General features: G+C 41.6%; 1 protein-coding gene across 5 annotated transcripts in view; it reads left to right on the top strand.

The window, feature by feature from the left end:
* The window catches only part of CC2D2A (coiled-coil and C2 domain containing 2A), a 133,443-nt gene extending 111,224 nt beyond the window's left edge, over positions 1-22,219 (top strand). For 4 of the 5 annotated variants that reach the window (XM_081593999.1, XM_081593901.1, XM_081593803.1 and 1 more), the window contains 8 exons: positions 2,920-3,123; positions 6,454-6,543; positions 8,082-8,195; positions 11,523-11,657; positions 16,638-16,760; positions 18,232-18,290; positions 19,097-19,271; positions 21,899-22,219. In XM_081593999.1, the coding sequence (XP_081450125.1) occupies positions 2,920-3,123; positions 6,454-6,543; positions 8,082-8,195; positions 11,523-11,657; positions 16,638-16,760; positions 18,232-18,290; positions 19,097-19,271; positions 21,899-22,087 (1,089 nt within the window). In that variant the 3' untranslated portion in view covers positions 22,088-22,219. The remainder of the gene's footprint in view (positions 1-2,919; positions 3,124-6,453; positions 6,544-8,081; positions 8,196-11,522; positions 11,658-16,637; positions 16,761-18,231; positions 18,291-19,096; positions 19,272-21,898) is intronic. The other variant, XM_081594172.1, reaches the window with a different exon arrangement.
* Positions 22,220-23,286: the final 1,067 nt, after the last annotated feature.

Here is a 23,286-nt window from a genome sequence, read left to right as displayed (position 1 = left end):
AATACTGGGGTGGGTTGCCCTTTTCTTCTCCAGGGCATCTTCCTGACCCAGGGATCAAACCTGTGTCCACTGCACTAGCAAGCAGATTCTTTACCACTGAGAAACCAGAGAAGCCCTCACCAGTTTATCATACTACTCCTTAAATTACTGCTTCAGTCCATTAAATGGTATCCTGGTAATCTAAACAGGTATTAACGACCATTATGAGATACCTGTTAAACGTTTACCTTATGCATGCTCAGTGCAGAGAAGAACAGAAAATGACTCAGACCTGGGCCCTGCTCCCAAGAAGCACTGGCTATGGAGTCAAAATGCACAGCAGATATTCAGGTCCAAGTGGTAGAAAAAGTTTTATATTGGGTTGGCCAAAATGTTCGTTCATGTTTTTCCATAACAGCTGACAGAAAACCCAAACAAACTTTTTGGCCAACCCAATACATACTTGTTTCAACGTGGAATGCCAGCAGTCAGTGCTGATTCCAGATTTTCACTGTTCTCTCTGGACAGTGCCTATGAGTGCCTCTCTCGAATGCTTCCCTGGCACACGGTGTCTGTCCCTATAGGATCTCTGGTCAAGTGTTAGTATTTTAAGCCCCTGATTCCTTATTGATGGTCTCCTCTAGACTAGAAGTCTCTTGAGGGGTCTGCCTGATGTACATTTATCCAGACTGCCTCAAACCCTTTAGACTTTCAGCAAATATTTTTCAAATAATTGGATAAATGGATAAATATATAAATTAATGAGTTTAAAGGAAGCAGGGATGAATTCAAAAGGGTGCTTTTTTTCACATCACCCTTGTTTCATAATTCTCGATCTCTTTAAGGTTATGATTATTTCTACCCTAAGCGTCTGTGACACACCCATACCAAAGTTTTATAAGCTCACTTTTTTTCATTTACTTATGAATTCATCATGATACCTATTTGGTAGCTACCGAGTCTTGGCACTGTGCTGAATACGTGGCCATAATGACGATGGTGTAATGACAATGTTAAGATTAAGATGTAAGCGGATGTCCCGTGAGAATACCCAGGAGGTTTTTGGAGATGCCTCCATCCTACCTCCCCCCGGTTTCTTAGAGTACAGCCATCAAATCAGAAACAGGAACCACAGTCCAGCTCCAATATAAGAGAAATCAAGAACAATCCAAGCTCATGAGGGAGGGGATATATGTATACTTATGGCTGATTCATGTTGTTGTAGAGCAGAAACCAACATAATATTGTACAGCAATTATCCTCCAATTAAATTTTTTAAAAAAAAAACCAAACTTATGGAATAAAAAAAGAACAATTTTATATTCTAGGTCCTATTAAAAGTCATAAAATAGTAATGGGATATTTTTTGCGCTCTCATTCATTCATTCAGTAACACTTATTGAACACTTTACTATGTGCTGGCTAGTATCCTCGATACTGAAGATTAAAAAAAAAAACTAGATCAAAACAAAGTCCCTGACTTCAAGAGTCCTATTCTGTGAGGGAGACAGAGTAATCAAATATATCTGTAGCTTTAAATGCTAAAATAAAGAAAGTATGAAGGGGATGTCTGGAGGTATTTCCCTACTCAAAAAAAAAAACTTTCAAGCACTGCCTGGAATGTAAACCTTACTTAAAAGTTGACTTTCTAGTAAAATTTTATGCTTGTCAAACTAATCAACCATACATAAATTTTTTTACTAAACAACAAAAATCTTGTAAGAACACTTAAATATCTGCTTTATTCATGCTACTTTTTAGCAATGCCTTTAAGGAAAAATGACACCATATGTCCAGAGACAAGTGAAAACTTTTGTTTCATCTGCTTGAGTTACTTTAAAAAGTCTGAAATTTGGCTCAGCTTGGATCAGAGAACCACTTTTAAAAGCATTTTATAAATGTTTATTATACATTTCACATTTCTAGTTCTGCTTCCTTTTACTTCAGGCTCATTACTGTTATTTATTACATTGGCTATGGATTAAAACCTTTTAACACATCCATATATACTTGTTGCTTCCCAGTGGCTAAGCAGTAAAGAAGCTGCCTGCCAATGCAGGAGATGTGGGTTCGATCTCAAGTCAGGAAGATCCCCTGGAGAAAAAAATGGCAACCCAGTCCAGTATTATTGCCTGGGAGATCCCATGGACAGAGGAGCCTGGCGGGCTACAGTCTATGGGGTCACAAAGAGTTGGACGCAATTGAGCACAGATGCATGGATATATACTTATAAATCTGTTGTCCTTTTAACATGAGCTGCTTTAGCTTTGCACTTGAGACATTAGGTTTCTGAGTCCCTCTAATACCAACATCAAAATACACATAAAACTATTGCTTGGACTCATCAATCAGAATTAGTACATCATAGCTTAATTTTTATGTGTGCCTAGTGACTACTTTCTTGTTGTTGTTCAGTCACTAAGTTGTATGTGACTCTTTGTGACATCCTGGACTTCAGACCACCAGGCTTCCCTGTCCTTCACTATCTCCCAGGATTTGCTCAGACACATGTCCATTGAGTCAGTGACGCTCTCCAACCATCTCATCCTCTGCTGCCCCCTCCTCCTCCTGCCTTCAATCTTTCCCAGCATCAGGGTCTTTTCCAGTGAGTCCGCTCTTCCCATCAGGTGGCCAAAGTATTGGAGCTTCAGCTTCAGCATCAGTCCTTCCAATGAATATCCAGGGTTGATTTCTTTTAGGATTGACTGGTTTGATCTCCTTTCGATGCCATTGAATATATTTTAAGTATTTAATGAGTCCATCTGATTTTTAGATTATAAATACAATTAAATAAGGCTTCAGGAACACCGGGGCATTACAGTGTTGTTAAGGGGTCACCGAATCACACCTCCTGAAGCACATGTTGAGTCCACGTTGACTGCGGGATCCGAACAGTTTCCACCGTATCTCCTGTAATCATACACTTCTTTCCTTTTGAAGTTTGATTCTCAGGAAGATGAGAAATTGCTTCAGGCAACAGAGAAGTTTCGAGCTGAGTGTGCCTCGAAGTTTCCCAGCCGGCAGTGCCTTACCACAGTGGTTGACATTAGCGGGAAGACCGTCTTCGTCACTCGTTATCTCAAGCCTTTAAACCCTCCTCAGGAGCTCCTTAATGCTTACCCCAACAACCCCCAGGCAACAGCGGTAAGCATTTCATTGTGAATCAGTCTCCGCGCTTAAAAGGTTTTAAAATTTAATATGTGAATGTCGCTCAGTTATGTCTGACGCTTTGCGACGCCATGTACTATATGTAGCCTGCCAGGCTCCTCTGCCCATGGAATTCTCAGGCCAGAATACTGGAGTGAGTAGCCATTCTCTTCTCCAAGGGATCTTCCCAACCCAGGGATCGAACCCAGGTCTCCCACATTGCAGGCAGATTCTTTACCATCTGAGCCACTAGGAGAAGCCCAAAATTCAGTATGTTACCCTCTTAATTACCATATTTCATGGTACATAGGATAGTAACTATGTCAAGAACATAAGTGATTAATGATTAAGATTTTTTTAGTACCATGAGGCTTACTTTCCTTACAAAAGTCTGAAGGTACCAACAAGGATAGTAATCCTTGCTCCATTCATTCAGTGCATTTATTAATTATTGAATGCTTACTGTGGCCCTGACATTACACTGGGTGCTAGAAAATTAACACTTGGAAGACACTTCCCATGAGTACAGCAGGTAGGACATCACCACAAAGCACATCCCTACCAGGCTATTAAATGCGCATCGTTCTCTGCCTGTAAAGCACCACACCTATCACAGTCTCACATGAACAGAACTGTATGTTGAACAGGCTACTCTTTTTTTCCTTTCTAGCTTATTATCTTTATACATAAACATGTTGCACCATCTTTTTTTTTAACTTCTTTTTAAAATTTTTTCAAATTATGAAAATATGATAATACATTTATAGGAGACTTGGAAAATACAGAACGTATAGTTCCACTATATATTACAATTATTTTTTAAGTAGATACATTAAGATTTTTAGTTGGAGTTTCAATATCAAACTCTCAAAAATTAATAGAATGAATATATAGAGACGTAGAAGGATATAGTAGACCTGAAAAGCACAATGAATCAATTCAAGATAATTAAGATTTATACAATTTTCACACAACAGTAGGATACAAATGCTATTCAAGTTCCCATAGACTGTAAACTAGGAGACACTGGAACATATCCAGGGGCATAAGACCAGGTACAAAAATTTCATGATCTAAAGGTATTAAAATCATACAAAGTCTTGAACAGGCTATTCTTAAGTGAACACTGTAACTCATAACTGTCTTTGGAGAGTGGATTGTAAGAGAGTAACTCCTGCCAATGAGTTATTAATATAGCAATTTAGGGACAGAGAAGGAAGGCTCTCAGAAAATCCTAGATGCAACACATAATGACAGGTAAAGAAAACAGGAAATCTGTGGAGAATTCAACAAGTATTTGGGTTTCCCTGGTGGCTCAGATGGTAAAGAATCCACCTGCAATGCAGGAGACCTGAGTTCAATCCTAGGTCAGGAAGATGCCCTGGAGAAGGAAACAGCTACCCACTCCAGTATTCTTGCCTGGAGAATCTCATGGACAGAGGAGCCTGATAGGCTGTAGCCCATGTCACAAAGAGACATCACTGAGCGACTGACACTTTCTTTCACTTTCCACAAGCATTGTCTTCATAGAAATAATATAAAAGCTGTGTGGTTGAAAAATCAAGATAAAACAAAAATCCTGAAAAAAATGTATATATGTCAGGATGGATTGATGAGAGTATTTTAATGCCCTATATTTTCCAAGGGCAAAGATAAATGTTTTTAACTTTAGAAAGTGAAAGTGAAGTCACTCAGTCATGTCCAACTCTTTGCGACCCCATGGACTGTAGCCTACCAGGCTCCTCTGTTCATGGGATTTTCCAGGCAAGAATACTGGAGTGGGTTGCCGTTTCCTTCTCCAGGGAATCTTCCCAACCCGAGGATCAAACCCGGGTCTCCCGCATTGCAGGCAGACAAAGCCCAACTTGAGAGTTTAAGTTAAATATTCATATTGAAATTTCTAGATTAACAACTTAAAAGAATCTTAAAAATTGGGTATAACTTCCAAACTATCAGAAGATAAAATAACAAAATGGGGTAAAGAGAGTGAGGAGGGGAAAAAAACACAGAAAAAGTGTGAAAACTAAAAAGCACAGAATAAGATAGTAGAAATAGTCTAAATATTTACCAGTAATCACAGTCAAAGTGAAGGGATTAAACTTTTCAGTTAAAACACAAAGACTGTAAAGCTAGATTTTTTAAAACAGTTTGTAGTGGAACTGGACACACTGATTCTAATATTTATACAGCAGCTCAAAGAGCCAAAAATAGCAAAATAATCCTGCAGAGTAAGAAGAGCTCAGTGGGAAGATCTACCATGTCATATAGTCACTAAGGTAAAATCGTACTAACACACAGATAAAGAGAAAACTGGCAGAGAATTTAAAAATCCAGAATAGGGCTACACAAATATGACCCACTCAAACCTGATGTATGACAAAGCTGGCACTGGAAATTAGTAAAGGAAAAACTGACTATTACATAAGTTGTACTGGGATCACTGATTTTACATATGGAAAAAAAGATAAAAATCAATTCCTGCTTCACACCATTCAGCAGATAGACTGAGAACTTAAATATGAAAGGCATTTTTATCCATAAGACCTGATATAGGAAGATCCTTAAACAAGCCAGAAAAAAGCACTGACTATAAAGAGAAAGAATAAATTTGACCACATTAAAACTGAGAACCCGAGTTTAACAAAAAACAACACAAAGGAAATGAAAAGACAAGCCACAATCGTGAGAGGATATTTACAGCTTATATAATAGACAAAAGAATAGTAACTAAAATATATTTTTTTAAAACTACAAATCAAGTTTAAAGTGTACAAAATACTTAAATACGAAGTCACAAAAGTGGAAACATGAAGGGCCAATAAGCATATAAAAAGATATTCATGCTCCCTAGTAATTACAGAAATATGAATGGCAGCCACAGCGATGTACCAGTCTTTGTTTCTAAATACCAATGTCCTCTAAATGCAAAGAGTTGGACATGACTTAGCAACTGAACAACAGCTATCTAAAAGGAACCAGGACTTATTAGAGAAACGGGTACTCAGGAAAATAAAAGACAATCCTGGAGAGTTCTAAGAATAAGGAGAAAGGAAAAAGAAGATGAGGACATTTCAAAAACACACAAGAGCCTTCTGTAAACAGCTTTCTTCGTCTGTAAAAGATGGATAATAACAATAGTCTTCCTTGGGATGTTTGGAGAGGATTAAATGAGATAATATTAACACAACACTTAGTTAGCACTTGTGAGGATTCATTTTGTTCACATAAATGTCTGTGATACATGAAATTTTCTTGCAAGAAATGAGGTAGAGGATCAAGCTTTCTATTTTATTGGAAAAATAGTGACAGCTAATTTTGTTTAAACAGCAACTGGTGGCCCGATACGTGTCTCTGATTCCTTTCTTGCCTGACACCGTCTCCTTTGCTGGTGTCTGTGACCTGTGGAGCACTTCTGATGTAAGTATTCTTCCTCACAGATGTGCTGACTTGAGCTGACTTTATGGAATATCAGTAGATGGCTTGCTTAATTTTAAATTGCAACACCCGTTAGTCATTATAAAAGTCTACACGGCCATCTGTTTAACAGAATGAACTAAATTCATTCTGAAGTACTTTTTTCCTCCTGGTTCAATCTACCCAAACTTCAGCAGTTAAGCAAAAATTAATTATTTGTGCATACACACACACACACACACACACACCTACTTCAGATGTCTTAATGCTGATTTGTCCCCCCAAAGTTATCTTAATGACACCCCACTTTTATTCATAACATAATCAAAATCACATTTATATTACATTTGGAAATTGCATATTCCTTAATTTACGGGGGCTTCTTACGGCATGTCATTCAGTAAGTATTTCTTGGTCCCCGGTCACGTCAGACACTGTACAGAGTTCAGGCTATGAGCAAAATAAACATGGCCTCTGACATCTTGGCACTTACAATCAATGTATGCTAGCTACATAAACTTCCAAATGAGTCTTCAATGGTATAAACATGTATTATCACTGGTATTCATTTGGCTTCTGGATCTCAGGTACTGTGTTGGCCTAAAGCTGAACTGTGATATACAACTCCCTTTGAAGGATAGCTCTAAAAGGAAGAAACTGAAGTAACGCTTTAAATTATTTGTTCCCCAATGTGTTTTGGAAACCCATTGTTGGCAATTTTAGAGAGAAAATTTCACAACCTTAAGATACTTAAAAGGAGACATACAGTGAACAGAAGAGCCACGTGCTCTAGAGCCAGACTGGCTTTCCACTTCCTAGGTATTGCTTCATCTCTCTGTGCCTCCACTTCCTCATCTGTAAAATGGGAAGATGAGAGTATGGCCTTCAAAGGTTGATTCCAGGATCCAGTGGACTGACTCATGCAGTGTGCTTAAAAAACAGTGTGGCGGCTGGGATGGGAGGACAGGATGTGAACAGGCAGAGCACAGAGGATTTCCAGGGCAACGAACCGATTTGTCAAACCCACAGAATGCACAACACCAAGAGGGAGCCCTGCATGTAAACTATGGTCTCCAGGTGATTATGGTGTGTCAGTGTGGGTTTATCAGCTATAACACGTGTCCCGCTCTGGTTGGGGATGTTGATGGGGGGAGAGGGTAGGCTGTGCATGTGTGGGAACAAGAAAACATGGGAAATATCTGTAGCTTCTTTCCAGTGTTGCTGTGAAGCCAAAACTGCTCTAGAAAATAAAGTCTTTAAAAAGAAAGTGTTAGCACATAGGGAGCTATCATATATAAGTTCAATATGAAAACTGAAACTTTGAAATTTATCTCCCTGACCCCACCCCATAATTGATTCTAGAAATTCATGTCATTGAAATGTCAGAGAAAACACCATGTCCAACTAAAATTGGGTGTTTTTTTTTAACAATATATCTTATCCTTTAAACCACTAATTTTAAGAGTGACTTTTAAAAATCCTATACAGCCTGTCTAGAGTGAAGCAGTCAATGAACATAATTTTTCTTTTCTTTTGTTCAGCAATTTCTCGATCTCCTGGCAGGAGATGAAGAAGAACACGCAGTTTTACTATGCAATTACTTCCTCTCCATGGGAAAGAAGGCCTGGCTGGTGATGGGCAATGCTATTCCTGAGGTAAGACCATTAGGGTGGCTCTCACCAAGAAGGTCATTGTCTAACATGGTGCTGTTATGTTCCAGGTCATGGGCAGGCCTTATTTTCATAGCAGTTCTTGGAGCTGCAAAGAAAGTAGCCCAGAGAAGCCACAGTAGGGAGAGAGAACCAGTGATGAGACATGACAGGGTTTTCGGGGTACTCGAGCCCTATACGTTTGAGGATGTTCTGGGCAAATCTGAGCCCTTTTCCACCCATCACCCCCTACCTGGCTCTGTCCTCCCGCCCATCTTACAAAGAGTTCTGATTCCCTCAGTGATCAAGTGTTATTCATGCCAAGGAATGAAAGGATCTGAAGAAGTGTGGCAAGGGTAGAGATCTTTTCACACCTGCTTCTTCCACAAGCAGGTGCTGTTAAGCTGGAGCGGAACAAGGCAGATAACCACCGGGGCAAAGAAAAGGATGTTCACGCTGTATGCTGGTGTCACTGTTGTTTTTATTAGCCGGAGATAGAGACTTCTAAAATTTGTTTCCCCAGCTGACTGCAATACCCCTAAATTGGGGGCATGTTGGGGGTGATTTGGGGGTACAAATTTTAAAAAGTCACATGGACTGAAGCAGCTTATCTAAAAAGTGTTTCAGAAAACAGGCTCCCAGGCTCTGGGAATCCTTGGTGATTAGACAGCACAGGCTGCTGCTAGACAGGCAATGTCACAACTGAATCCTAATTCATTCTCAATAATTGTCTTCCAGAGAGCCTGGTACCAGGAAAAGGGTACAGAACTAGGAAGTTCCAAGGCCCGGGTTCAAGGCTCTGCCCACTCCTTATGAGCTGTGTGACTCTAGGCAAGTCGCTTCACAGCTCTGAGCCTCATAAAGAAAGTTGAGTGATAATTTCTACCCCACCTTCCCTAGAAGCCTAGAGTGAGCATCAATGAAATCATACACAAGAAATAAATGAATGAATAAATGTACCCTGTAAAAGGAGAATCAAATAATATACAAGTATTCTGAATAAACAGTTAACATCCCTCCTCAGGTTCTCACTCCCAAGCCCACCCCTCCTTGGGTATACTCACCGTCAAGAGTTCTAAGTATCCTTTCACAGTACTTTGTATTCATTTACGTAATTATAAAAGTATATCAAATGTCAATTCGTGTATTAGAAACAGGAATTTTCTAATTCTGTTTAGAATTTTCCTTCTAAACAGGAATTAGAAGTATTATTCAGATATAATCAGCCTTCTGAATACTTAAAAGGCAAACTTGCTGACTCTAAAAAGAAAACCCAGTTACTGTTTATTTCTATCAATAATCATGCTTCAGCCAGTCTTAAGATGTCTTGCGATTTTCAATACCATGGATGGACCTAGAGGGTACTATGCTAAGTGGAGTAAGTCGGAAAAGACAAATACTGTAATGTGGGATCTAAAAGCCAAAGTAAATTAACAAAATAATGAGACAGAAACAGAGTCAAAGATACAGCAGAAAACACAGGTGATCGCCAGGGGCGGGGGGTGGGGGGGGACACAGGTGATCGCCAGGGGCGGGTGGGGGGGGGGACACAGGTGATCGCCAGGGGCGGGGGGTGAGGGGGGACACAGGTGATCGCCAGGGGCGGGGGGTGAGGGGGGACACAGGTGATCGCCAGGGGCGGGCGGGGGGGGGGGACACAGGTGATCGCCAGGGGCGGGGGGTGGGGGGGGACACAGGTGATCGCCAGGGGCGGGGGGTGGGGGGGGACACAGATGATCGCCAGGGGCGGGGGGTGGGGGGGGACACAGGTGATCGCCAGGGGCGGGGGGGGGACACAGATGATCGCCAGGGGCGGGGGGTGGGGGGGGACACAGGTGATCGCCAGGGGCGGGGGGTGTGGGGGGGACACAGGTGATCGCCAGGGGCGGGGGGGGGGGACATAGGTGATCGCCAGGGGCGGGGGGTGAGGGGGGACACAGGTGATCGCCAGGGGTGGGCGGGGGGGGGCACAGGTGATCGCCAGGGGCGGGGGGTGGGGGGGGACACAGGTGATCGCCAGGGGCGGGGGGTGGTGGGGGCCACAGGTGATCGCCGGGGGGGGGGACACAGGTGATCGCCAGGGGCGGGGGGGCCACAGGTGATCGCCGGGGGCGGGGGGCAGGGGGGGACACAGGTGATCGCCGGGGTGAGGCGCGGGGGGGGGGCCACAGGTGATCGCCGGGAGCGGGGGGGGGGGGCCACAGGTGATTGCCGGGGTGGGGGGCGGGGGGGCACAGGTGTGGGGGGGCACAGGTGATCGCCGGGGGCGGGGGGGGGGGACACAGGTGATCGCCGGGGTGGGGGGCGGTGGGGGCACAGATTATCGCCGGGGTGGGGGGCGGGGAGGGGGACACAGGTGATCGCCAGGGGTGGGGGGCGGGGGGGGACACAGGTGATCGCCAGGGGTGGGCGGCGGGGGAGGGGACGGTGGCAAGGAGAGAAATATGTAAGGAGGGTTAAGTACAAACTTTTAGTTACAAAATAAATGAGTTACAGGTACTCATTATGAAATGTATAGCGTGGGAAATACAGTTAATTATGTAATGTCTTCATGTGGTGACAGATGATAACCAGGCATCACCATGATCGTTTTGAAATGTACAGAAATATCAAATCTCTATATTGTTTACCAGGAACTAACATAGTGTTTTTAGGTCAATTATACTCCCAAACAAACAAACTCATAGCAAAGAGATCAGATTTTTGGCTACCAGAGGCAGGGGGTTGGGGAGGGGGTTGGAATTGGATAAGGTAATCAAAAGGTACAAACCTCCAGTTATAAGACAAGCTCTCAGGATGTAATGTACAATATACTAAAGATAATTCACACCGCTGAACATTATAAATTAAAACTGTTAAGAGAGTAAATCTTAAGGGTTCTCATCACAAGAAAAAAAATTTTTTCTTGTTTATTTAAACATATGAGATGATGGATGTTCACTAAATTTATTGTGGTCATCATTTCATGATGTATGTAAGTCAAGTTATGTTGTACTCCTTAGACTTACACAGTGCTACATGCCAGTTATATCAATAAAATTGACAATATATGTATCCCATTTAACTTTTTTAAAAAAGGTATGTTAGTTCAATAACATGACCACTACTCCTATTCGGTCACCATACTGAAGTAGTTGCAGGTGCAAGAATTTTGCAAGAGTAAAATTTGATTTTATTAACAACATAATCTAGAACTTCAAACTAATTTTCACCATTAGCCATGGGATTTAGAAATTCGGTGTCCAACTAAAATAATGAACTGTCTGTGCAAACTCCTCTTGGCCCTGATTGCTTAATTAATTGGAAACTCATTTAATGGCTGTTTTCTTTCAGGGTCCAACTGCCTATGTGCTAACTCAGGAACAAAGTCACTATTTAATATGGAACCCTTGCAGTGGACATTTCTATGGACAATTTGACACATTCTGCCCCTTAAAAAGTGTGGGCTGTTTAATAGGTCCCGATAATGTAAGTATTACCATTTCCTCTGAAATATGGTTGGTTGACTTTTTTTTTAACTGACCTATTAATTTTAATAATATTTTATGTACCAGAAAATTTACATATATATGTATATGTGTATATATATATAAAATTGTTGCTGTTCAGTCGCTAAGTCACATCCGACTCTTTGTGACCCCATGGACTGCAGCACGTCAGCCTCCTCTGTCCTCCACTATCTCCTGGACTTTGCTCAAATTCATGTCCATTGAGTTGGTACTGGAACTGGTGGCTCAGACAGTAAAGAATATACCTGCAATGCAGGAGACCCAGTTTCAATCTCTGGGTCGGGGAGATCCCCTGGAGAAAGGCACGGTAAACCACTCCAGTATTCTCGCCTGGAGAATTTCATGGAGTGAGGAGTCTGGCGAGCTACAGCCCATGGGGTCGCAAAGAGTCAGACATGACTGAGCAACTATCACTTTCACTTTTCACACTCAATTAATTATTGAGTTGGTATTGGTAATTAAAGAAATATAGTGTCAAGCAAAGGTATTCTATAAGGCACTGGTTAAAAACATGAGTTATTAGATCAATTAAGCTTTTCCTTTCATGCATTGGAGAAGGAAGTGGCAACCCACTCCAGTGTTCTTGCCTGGAGAATCCCAGGGACAGGGGAGCCTGGTGTGCTGCCGTCTATGGGGTCGCACGGAGTCGGACACGACTGAAGCGACTTAGCAGCAGCAGCAGCCTGAGTTTAAACTCCATTGTCAATGTTTACCAGTTATGTATGCTTAGGAAAGTTTCTTAATCTTACACAGCATCAGTTTCTTCCCTGGTTAAATGAAGGTATTTGCTATTAACTACAAAGTAGATGTGAAAAGTAAATGAGTTAATCAATACAAAGAAGCTAACACACAGTAGCAACCCCATGTTGGCTCCTGTGACTGTTTTTGTAATAATCATCTACCTTAGGAATCTCTGAACTTAATCTGTCAGAAGAATCATTGGAACAGGTAGCCCCAATATATGTATTCTTATTTGTAAATTATATACTTACTTATGTATCGATACATTATTTACATTACACACAGAGGAGTTATATCTTTCTTAAAGAGGAATAATTAGAGGGTCTACTATTTCTTCCCAAGTCACTGTGATGTGCACCCTACTTTGAAGGCCTCTGGTCTGTGCGTTACTGGCAAAATTAGAGACAAGATACCCGGAGCACCCAGCGAAGCACCTGTCTGCTGTAGGTATTCAGCAAATGGTTAACTGTTATTAACCACAAGTGTGAAAAGAGAAGTGCAGCATCCCGTGTGCACATTACCATTTTTAATTAAAAGCATTAGGATAATCACAGATGATCTGCTAAGCTCCATCTACGTGTAGAGAACCACTTTAAGGTCCGGTCCTATTAGTCGTCAGGCAGTCAGTGGGTACTGGAAAGGCCTTCAAAGAATCCCATTCTCTGTCAGAATTATTAGTTCTCAAAACAATTACCGTATGGCTGAACAATTCACATAAAGCCCAAGTATTGTGAGCAAGAAAGAACCCTTTCCTCCTCTTCTGTCAAGATGGACAGCAGTGGCTCAGGGTGCCGGCAGCTGCTGGGAGGGAACCTGCTTGAAGCCTCAGTAGCCCCCTAGAGAGGACCAGCCTGAGGTTCCCTCTCTGAGTCTGGCCCTCTGAACCCTCTGCCGCCTCTGCCCCACTTCCTCTTTATAGACTGTCAGCCTTTCTCCTCCTTCACTCCTTTGCTAAACAGTCAGTCCTTTCGGTCCATGTTTGCGTTTCCACTCCTGCTCCAACACTTGCCTCTGGAAGTTTTCTCTGTCGTTCTCTATTGATAGGCTCGGAAGTCCAACAGTCCTAAAATATGCTGCTCCCAACCCAGCTATACCCTACCACTGTCCCTCCTTCTCTTCCTTCCAAAATTCTTTAAATTCTATTTATATGCCCTGCTTGCACCTTCTCAGACTTTGTTGTTAAGTCGCCCAGTCGTGTCTCTTTGCGACCCCATGGACTGCAGCACATCAGGCCTTGCTGCCCATCACCATCTGCTGGAGTTTGCCCAAGTTCATGTCCACTGCATCAGTGATGCCATCCAGTCATCTCATCCTCTGATGCCCTTTTCTCCTTCTCAGACTTTAATCCTCTATAAGCTAGTCCTCTTCCCTGATCAGTCTACAGAAATAACTCTGAGAAGTACCATTGTCTTGCTAATGGATAAATAAGTCCAATGGTTTTTTCTCCTTTCTCACTCATCTCTCCTTTTCTATGGCATGTGACACAACTAATCACCTCTTCATGAAAAAAAAGAAAAAAACAAAAAACAAAAAAACACTTGCCCATCCTTGGTTTACTGGTAAAGGACTGTTGGTTTTCATTTCTCTGCAATAGCTTCTCAGGTTTCTGCCACTAACTCTTCTTTCCACACCCTAAAAGTAGATTTTCCTGAAAATTCTGTTTTTAGATTTCTTGCAGAACCACACTTATTATTAATTACAGCTCTATCTAGTTTATCCTGGGCCCCCACCCCCCAAAAAGTGTCAATAATTCTATCACTAGCTCAAGAATCTTTGGGACCTGAATTTTCAACTGTTTGCTAGACAGCAAGGTGCTTGATCAGAATCTCAAACTCAGGACATCCAAAACTCAAAACATTTTTCCTTTACCTCTGAAAACAGCCCCTCCTCCTGGCCCTCCCACTTCTACAGATGTCAGTCGCTCAGATACAAACCCCAGAATTGTCCTTGAGTTTCCCCCTCCCCTACTTCCTCCTACTTCAATCCTATTAACAGATATTAGTACCAAATGATACAGATACCACTCCTTCTGTTTTCCAGGTCATGTCATTATTATTTCATCCTGCATGACTATAAATAACCAACTAAATAATCTGTCTCCAGTTCAGTGCATCATTTGGTCCACTGATGCCTGGTTATTTCCAAATGTTCAGCTTTCCTCATGCGATGGCTCAGAAAGTATTGAAGGCACCTTACTGTATATAAATTTAAGAATAAACGTCTCACCTTGGATTCTAATCTGACTTCAACTCTCTTCCCAGTGCTATTTCCGACTGCTATTCTGCACATTCCCTACCCTACAGACAGACTGTAGTTCTTAAAAACCTTGCCGTCTTAAAACTACCTGGCCCTATCCCTGTCTAATCTCCAAAGAGCAAATAATATTCCTGTTAAAACAGAAGGTAGATTTTCATCCCTCTGCTTAAAATACTCCAGTGACGTCTTGGCTCACTCCAAAGTCAGAGCCTCAATCTTTACAATGGCCCACGAGGCTTCTATGATCTGACAGCTTGCCTAGCCCCACCATCTTCACTGATCTCTTTCTTGCTTCTACGTGCTCACTCCTCTGAAGTCACTTTGTTCTCTTTGTTGTCCCTCAAACACTCTTTGCATTTGCTGTTTCCTCTACATAGATGACCCGTCCCCTTACCAGGCAGCTTCATTAATTCTTCCCTCACTTCACGCTCTCTCCAGTGAAAACATCCCTCCGTGTGTGTGTGTGTGTGTGTGTGTGTGTGTAGTCAGCTATGTCCCTGTCCGTGTGTGTGTGTGTAGTCAGTTATGTCCGGCTCTGCGACACTGTCCAGGGATTCTCCAGGCAAGAATACTGGAGTGGGTTGCCATTCCTGATTCCTGTTTAGCCTCCAATCTCACCTCTTACTGCATAGCTTTCTCTATAACCCGTGTAAGTTTAACTGTTGCCACAACACACTAAAAACTCATCCCGAAACTAAATGGCTTCAGACAATTATTCTCATGGACCCGTGAGTCAGCTGGGATGCTTCTGCTGACAAGGCTGGGAGCGCCCTGCTGCACGCGTTTTAATTCTGGGACTTGGGAACAGTCGGCAGGGGCACGAGAGGGCAGGTAGGAACATGCAGAGCTTCTTAGGAGGCTGGACACAGAACAGCGACAGTGCTATCCCCCCTACTTACCAGAAGTCAAGAGCCAAGGAAATACATCTCTACCCTTTTAGTGGAGGGCTTCCTGTGTGGTTCAGCGGTAAAGAATCCACCTGCTAATGCAGGAGATGCAGGTTCAGTCCCTGGGTCGGAAAGATACCCTAGAGAAGGAAATGGCAACCCACTCCAGTATTCTTGCCTGGAAAATCCCATGGACAGAAGTACCTTGACAGCTACAGTCCACGGGGTCGCAAGAGTTGGGAGACTAAACTTAACGACTAAACAACAACTGCCAAGTAACAGGGCAAAGGCTGTGGGTATAGGCAGGGGTGCAGAACTGGGCCAGTGATACACTCTCCACGTCATGTGCCATCTGATATCCCATGTATTTGTGTGCACTGGCTTCTCATTAGCTACTACATGCCAGTAGAAACTGTTTCATTTACAACTTTATCCACGACTGTATTAGCACTGAGCCTAAATATAAGACACTTGACGATTATGTTGAATGGGACAAATTCACCACTCATGCGCAGTTACAGGTAGGTAGTTATGCCTGTCACATGCCAACCAGGAGCTGTGCCAGATGCTAATGACACAATGGTGAATAAGGCACATGACAGAAGTCCTCAGGGAAACATCTCAGTCTAGTGAGACAAACAATGATAAATACGAACAGTAGTAATAAAATAGCTAACAACTTGTGAGTATTTAGTATGTACCGGGCATTTTTCTAAAGAGATATAAATAAACTCAATCTTATGAGGTAAGTACTATTATCCCACTTTTAAGAGGTAAGTTTCTAATCACCAGGAACTACCTTATTTCAGCAATTTACACTCAATAGTAAGGTGCACCTTGACTGCAGGTATACAAAAATGTAAAAAAATGGCCCATGGCAACTACGAGCTGCTGCTGATTGTAAAATGCTTGTCAGTGTTAAGAATCAAAACATGACAAAAAATGGGCAAAGCTGTATGTCGCCTTGCTGTCTCTCTGCTGCCGCTCTCTAAACACTCACACGTGTATACACATACATCTGCTACCATATACACTAATGTAGTCGTCTTTTTTAGATTTGGTTTAATATTCAACAATATGATTCCCCACTACGGATAAATTTTGATGTCAGCAAGCCCAAGCTATGGAAATCTTTCTTTTCAAGAAGTCTTCCATACCCTGGCCTTTCCAGTGTTCAGGTATATATATATTTTTTATATAACAATTAAATGTAGACAGACAGGTCTTCCCTGGTGGTTCAGATGGTAAAGAATCTGCCGGCAATGGGAGAAATGCGGGTTCGATCCCTGGGTCGGGAAGATCCCCTGGAGAAAGAAATAGCAATCCACTCCAGTGTTCTTGCCTGGGGAATCCCATGGAGAGAGGAACCTGGTGGGCTACAGTCCATGGGGTTGCAAAAGAGTCAGACACAACTGAGCAACTAACACTTTCACTTTCAAATGCAGACAAAGAAAGGGAGGAATTTGACATCGTTATACTGGGTAGCCAGATATTTTTTGATCCTTACTTTCACTCCTAGGTATTTTAGTCTAGGATAATACTTCATTTTCAAACTTAGTTAAGCCCAATTCCCAATAAGAAAGAGACCATCATATGATGAACCCACTATACATATACATAAAAGAATAAGGTTTATAGAGTCCTGTGACCTAAAAAAATACCACAAAATATATATTTACTTTTTTAGATGCTGGTCTCAATTCACTAAATTAATTTCATCACGTTTCATGTTGAAACAGGAAATCAAAGTTCAGGGCATGATCCAGGAGGGGCTCATTAATTTAAAGGGTACTGGACATTAGTAGATTATCAATAGTAAGCCTGAGACTGACTAAAACTTTAAATTTGATAGCTATAGATATATACAAACTGTATGTGTAATATAAAATGTATTTCTTGCTGTGGATGAAATCTTTCCAAAAGACGTTTTAAGAAAAATCACTATAGAGAGATTCTTCATGGATACAAGGTAACATAAGAGTTTTCCAAGGAGAACTATTTGCAGAAGCCTAAGGATTCGGAGGACAGAAGGAGTAAATTGTGGCATATAGTGGATTATTTTATAGTAGTTACACGAATGAATCAGTATTTATGAATCTTAGTAAGCACACTGAAAGTACGTATTTGCTATCCTAAGTATGTTAAAGGGGAAAATTATATGTTCACAGGATAAAATTACTAAAGTTTAGAAAAGTGAAAAGCAACACAATATACTGTTTAGGGATATGTATATCTGTAGTTAAATCACGAACACATTTCACTAATTTGCCTGTGTCCACTGACTATAATGTAAACACCACAAGGGCATGGATTCTGTTCATAAGTGCTACATCCTCTTCACCTGTATAAGAACCTGACACACAGTAGGTCTTCAATACACATTAAATGAAAGAGTGCTGAAAAACCAAATTCAGATCATGGTTACTTCTGTGAGAGAAAGGGTAATAAAACTGAGAAAGAGCTACACAGCAGTGTGATTTATTTGTGACGCTTTACTTAAAAGATCTTGGGTACATTGGCATCTGTGATATTATCCTAACTCAATGAAGAGTTCACAATTTAAAAAAAAGATTTAGAGAAGGATGTACAGCTATTAAAATAAACTGTAACTGATTCCTAAAAATTTCTCAACTGTTTTTTCTTTTATAGCCAGAAGAGCTTATTTACCAGCGCACAGACAAGGTGGCAGCAGCTGAACTACAAGACAGGTCACAGTATAACCCGTAAATCCACATGCAATCAGTCACTAGGAGTGTTAATATCAAACTAAACAGTTCTCAGCCTGGATCAGTGTGAATGGCAATTAAACTTTAATTCGTGTTTACAAAGTTCAGATGTGATCTCTAAATCCCAAAGCTTTGGTATCAGCATGGTGCGAGCCACAGAGCAGTGACGTCCAGCACCAATAGGCAGTTCTCCAGAAACTTCACCCCAGATTAGAGCTCAGCAGCATGCTATGTATGGGTCCTGTTCAGTAATCTCACAGTCCTTGGCTTGAAGACACCCATTTTGTCCCATCAGTGGTTCAGAGAACTTCAGCTATGTTATAAACCTAGTACATGGGATTAACAGAAGGCTGTAAGAGCCTGTTTGAGCCCCATAATCCTTACTACGAACCCTGTAAAACAGAACTTATTTTCCCAGTTTCACAAGGCTCACAGAGGTCCACGTACTTGTCGGGTGTTTAAGGGGCTTCTGAGCCCAGCCAGACCTTTCTGGTTCCAAAGCCTGTGTGTCCTTTCTGCTGTCTCAGGCCACAGGAAGAGGTGCACGGCAAACTGTACAAGATCACAGTGAGCCTTTTTATGGTATTATTACTAAAAAACACCAATTTACTCTCAACTCCAAATTTAAAATAAAGCTGTGAGATCCTGAGAACAACTAATTCCTGAAAGAAGAAAAAAAAAATCTTGTTTCTTCTAAAAGTTTCAAAATGCCTTTTTTTTGGTACTTTTTTTTTTACAAGGGAAAAGTCAAGTCACCCAAAAAAATGGAGCTTATTTTTTATAAACAGGATTGAAAAAATACTAAAAGAAAAAATCATGGACTGGCGGCCACGCCATCTGACTCGGTGGAACAGATACTGCACCTCTACGCTGCGTCACTTCTTGCCTCTCTTAGAAAGGAACCAAGAAGATGTGGAGGATGACCACAGAGCAGAACTGCTGAGACAGCTAGGAGACTACAGGGTAAGCAGTCCATCTCAAACTGGGAACTGCTCAGTACGGTGGGCTTTGGAGTCAAAACGCCTAGACTACTTCCCCAACTATACAGATGGAGCAGCAGAGACTAAAAAGTGTGATTAAAAGTTCAGAGCTCAAGAATGAACCCACCGTTAAATAGCAAACTGTCTCTATAAAACGGAAATATCACCATTGTTTGGTAGGAGGATCCTATGAAAAATATCTCTTATAAAACCGCAAGAGTATTACATAAAAGGAAAATATTTGGCTAAATCATGTTAGACTCAACTAAGCATAAAGGTGAAGCCAATCATTCTTGAGCAGACTTTAAGGATGTGACTATTCTGATTGCTTTTTGTTGCTAAGAAAAATTTTCATTACTAGGCAATATATATTCTCTGTCAGTAGTGCTGTGTTCATACCCTGTAGCTGGATACTAAAACCTGGAAAGCTGTGGCAAACTGAAACAGTAAGCCTCACTGGTCAAACACTATGAAATCAAGTTGGACATTTTTTAAATTGATTTCTGACTGCACTGGGTCTTTGTTGCTGCGCATGAGCCTTCTCTAGTGGCAGCAAGCACGGGCTACTCTAGCTGCGACTCGTGGACTTCTCACTGCAGTGGTTTCTCTGGTTGCAGAGCACAGGCTCCAGGCATGCGGGCTCAGTTAACTGTGGTGCATGGGCTTAGTTCCCCACAGCATGTGGGATCCTCCCGGACCAGGGATCAAACCATATCCTCTGCACTGGCAGGCGGATTCTTAACCACTGGACCACCAGGAAGGTCCCAAGTTGGACATTTAATTCTATTCAGTGACTAAAACTTACCCTTAAGGCTAGGTTTCAGCTGGGATGTTTTCAAGTAACAGAAAACTTACTTCAAACAAGCTTGAGCATTAACAACCTATGGGCTTATTAGGGTAAAAGTTAGGGGTGAGTAGCTACTGGGGCTGTACCACGTGTCTGCGTGTCTCCCCACTCTGCCCTCCTCCATGTGATGGCATCATCCACAGACTGGTTTTCCTCATGGGAACACAGGAATAGTTCCTGGTAGCACTCACATATGGACACACATTGCTCTAAGCAGCAGAGAACATCTGTATGACATTATTCCTTACACGTTTCCTAGATTATATACTCTCTTTCCTGTAGATCCACACTGAGGCCAGGTAGAATCCATTCATCTCTCAGTTCAGTTCAGTTCAGTCGCTCAGTCATGTCTGACTCTTTGCGACCCCATGAACCGCAGCACGCCAGGCCTCCCTGTCCATCACCAATTCTCGGAGTTTACCCAAACCCATGTCCATCGAGTCAGTGATGCCATCCAACCATCTCATCCTCTGTCGTCCCCTTCCCCTCCTGCCCCCAATCCTTCCCAGCGTTAGGGTCTTTTCCAATGAGTCAACTCTTCGCACGAGGTGGCCAAAGGATTGGAGCTTCAGCTTCAACATCAGTCCTTCCAATGAACACCCAGGACTGATCTCCTTAAGGACGGACTGGTTGCATCTCCTTGCAGTCCAAGGGACTCTCAAGAGTCTTCTCCAACACTACAGTTCAAAAGCATCAATTCTTCGCTTCTCAGCTTTCTTCACCGTCCAACTCTCACATCCATACATGACTACTGGAAAAACCATAGCCTTGACTAGATGGACCTTTGTTGACAAAGTAATGTCTCTGCTTTTTAATATGCTGTCTAGGTTGGTCATAACTTTCCTTCCAAGGAGTAAGCGTCTTTTAATTTCATGGCTGCAATCATCTGCAGTGATTTTGGAGCCCCCCAAAATAAAGTCTGACACTGTTTCCACTGTTTCCCCATCTATTTGCCATGAAGTGATGGGACCGGATGCCATGATCTTAGTTTTCTGAATGTTGAGCTTTAAGCCAACTTTTTCACTCTCCTCTTTCACTTTCATCAAGAGGCTTTTTAGTTCCTCTTCACTTTCTGCCGTAAGGGTGGTATCATCTGCATATGAGGTTATTGATATTTCTCCTGGCAATCTTGATTCCAGCTTGTGCTTCCTCCAGCCCAGCATTTCTCATGATGTACTCTGCATATAAGTTAAATAAGCAGAGTGACAATATACAGCCTTGACATACTCCTTTTCCTCTTTGGAAGCAGTCTGTTGTTCCATGTCCAGTTCTCAGTGTTGCTTCCTGATCTGTACACAGGTTTCTCAAGAGACAGGTCAGGTGGTCTGGTATTCCCATCTTTCAGAATTTTCCACAGTTTATTGTGATCCACACAGTGGAATGGCAAACCACTTCAGTATTCTTGCCTTGAGAACCCCATAAACAGTAATCTACCCTAGGTTTCTGGGATTGCATGGGTTTCTTTCTATGCAAACTCGGGGCTATGAGGAAGAAGGAAGGGAACAATGGAGGGTGGCTGGGTGACTAACAGTTATCTTGAACATCAAGTCAGTGTGTAAACAATTCAAACACTTAGCCTTTCTCCATTTTCTGTAATGCTAATATATAGCTGTTGAATAGAAAAACAAAGCTAAATAAATGACTTTAAGACCCAAAAGGAAGACTTCCTATTTAGAACTGCACATATTTACTTAGGGAGAAAATATAGTGAAAACTTCACATTCAGTAATGATTAAAATGTTGGTTGTTTTGTTTTCCTGCAGTTCTCTGGATTCCCCCTTCACATGCCATACTCTGAGGTGAAGCCTTTGATTGAAGCTGTGCACAGCACTGGAGTACATAATATTGACGCTCCTAATGTTGAATTTGCTTTAGCCGTATATGTTCACCCATACCCCAAAAATGTTTTGTCTGTCTGGATCTATGTTGCCTCCCTTATACGCAACAGATAATACTTCCCTGTATGTTTTATATCATGTAAAATTTATAATTAAGATACAAGAATTTTTTTTAAGTGCTCTTGATCTGTCAGAGGAAAGAAAATACTTGCAAATAATGAAATAAAATTATCATGATTTTCAAAATGTGCAAATTTTATTTAGTAGTCTGCCTTGTCTCTGCCACTCTGACCCTAAATTCAACTGTGACAACTCAGAGTTCCTATGACCTGTATGCCTCCATGCTTTTGTACTTGCTCACCTTCTACTGAGAATGATCTTCGCCAGTAAGATGTCCTGTGCTCTTAGATAGCAAGAATTAATATTGTTAAAACAGCCATACCACTCAAAGCAATCTATAGATTTAAGGTGTTCCCCATCAAATCACCCTTGACATTTTTCAAAGAACTGGAACAAATAATCCTAAAATTTATATGAAACCTCAGAAGATCGAGGATTGCCAAAGTAATCCTAAGGACGAAAACAAAGCAGGAGTAGCAGCCCTCCTAGACGTCAGACAACACTGTAAAACTACAGTCATCAACACAGCATGGCACTGGCAGAAAAACACACACACAGATCAACAGAACAGAACTGAGCCCAGAAATAAACCCACACACCTATGGACAACTGATCTTCAACGAACAAGGCAAGGATATACAATGGAGAAAAACAGTCCCTTCAGCAAGTGGTGCTGGGAAAGCTGGTAAGCAGCAGGGAAGTTAATGGATTTTGCACACATACTCACACCATAAACAAAAATAAACTCAAAATGGCTTAAAGACTCAATCTAAGACATGACACCATAAAACTCCTAGAAGAAAACAAGGTAAAACATTCTCTGATTTAAATCATAGCAATTTTTTCTTATGACAGTTGCCCAAGACAAAAGAAATAAAAAATAAATGGGACCTAACCAAACTTATAAGATTTTGCACAACAAAGGAAACCTTTAACAAAACAAAAAGACAACCTATGGACTGGAAGAAGACATTAGCAAACGGGGTAAACAACAAGGGCTTAATTTGTAAAATCTACAAAATAGCTCATACAGCTCAATATCAAAAAACCAATCTAATCAAAAAGTGGGCAGAAGACCTAAATAGACATTTCTTCAAAAAAGACATACAGATGACAAACAGGCACACGACGAGATGCTCAGTATCACCAGTTGTAAGAGAAATGTAAATCAAAATTACAATGAGAGATTACCT

Source organism: Giraffa tippelskirchi, chromosome 1 (genome assembly GCF_054371585.1).
Source record: "Giraffa tippelskirchi isolate mGirTip1 chromosome 1, T2T-mGirTip1v1.2.pri, whole genome shotgun sequence".
NCBI classification, from domain to species: domain Eukaryota; kingdom Metazoa; phylum Chordata; class Mammalia; order Artiodactyla; family Giraffidae; genus Giraffa; species Giraffa tippelskirchi.
The sequence above is the reverse complement of the archived record's forward strand: the minus strand, read 5'-3'. Positions and strand labels throughout refer to the sequence as shown.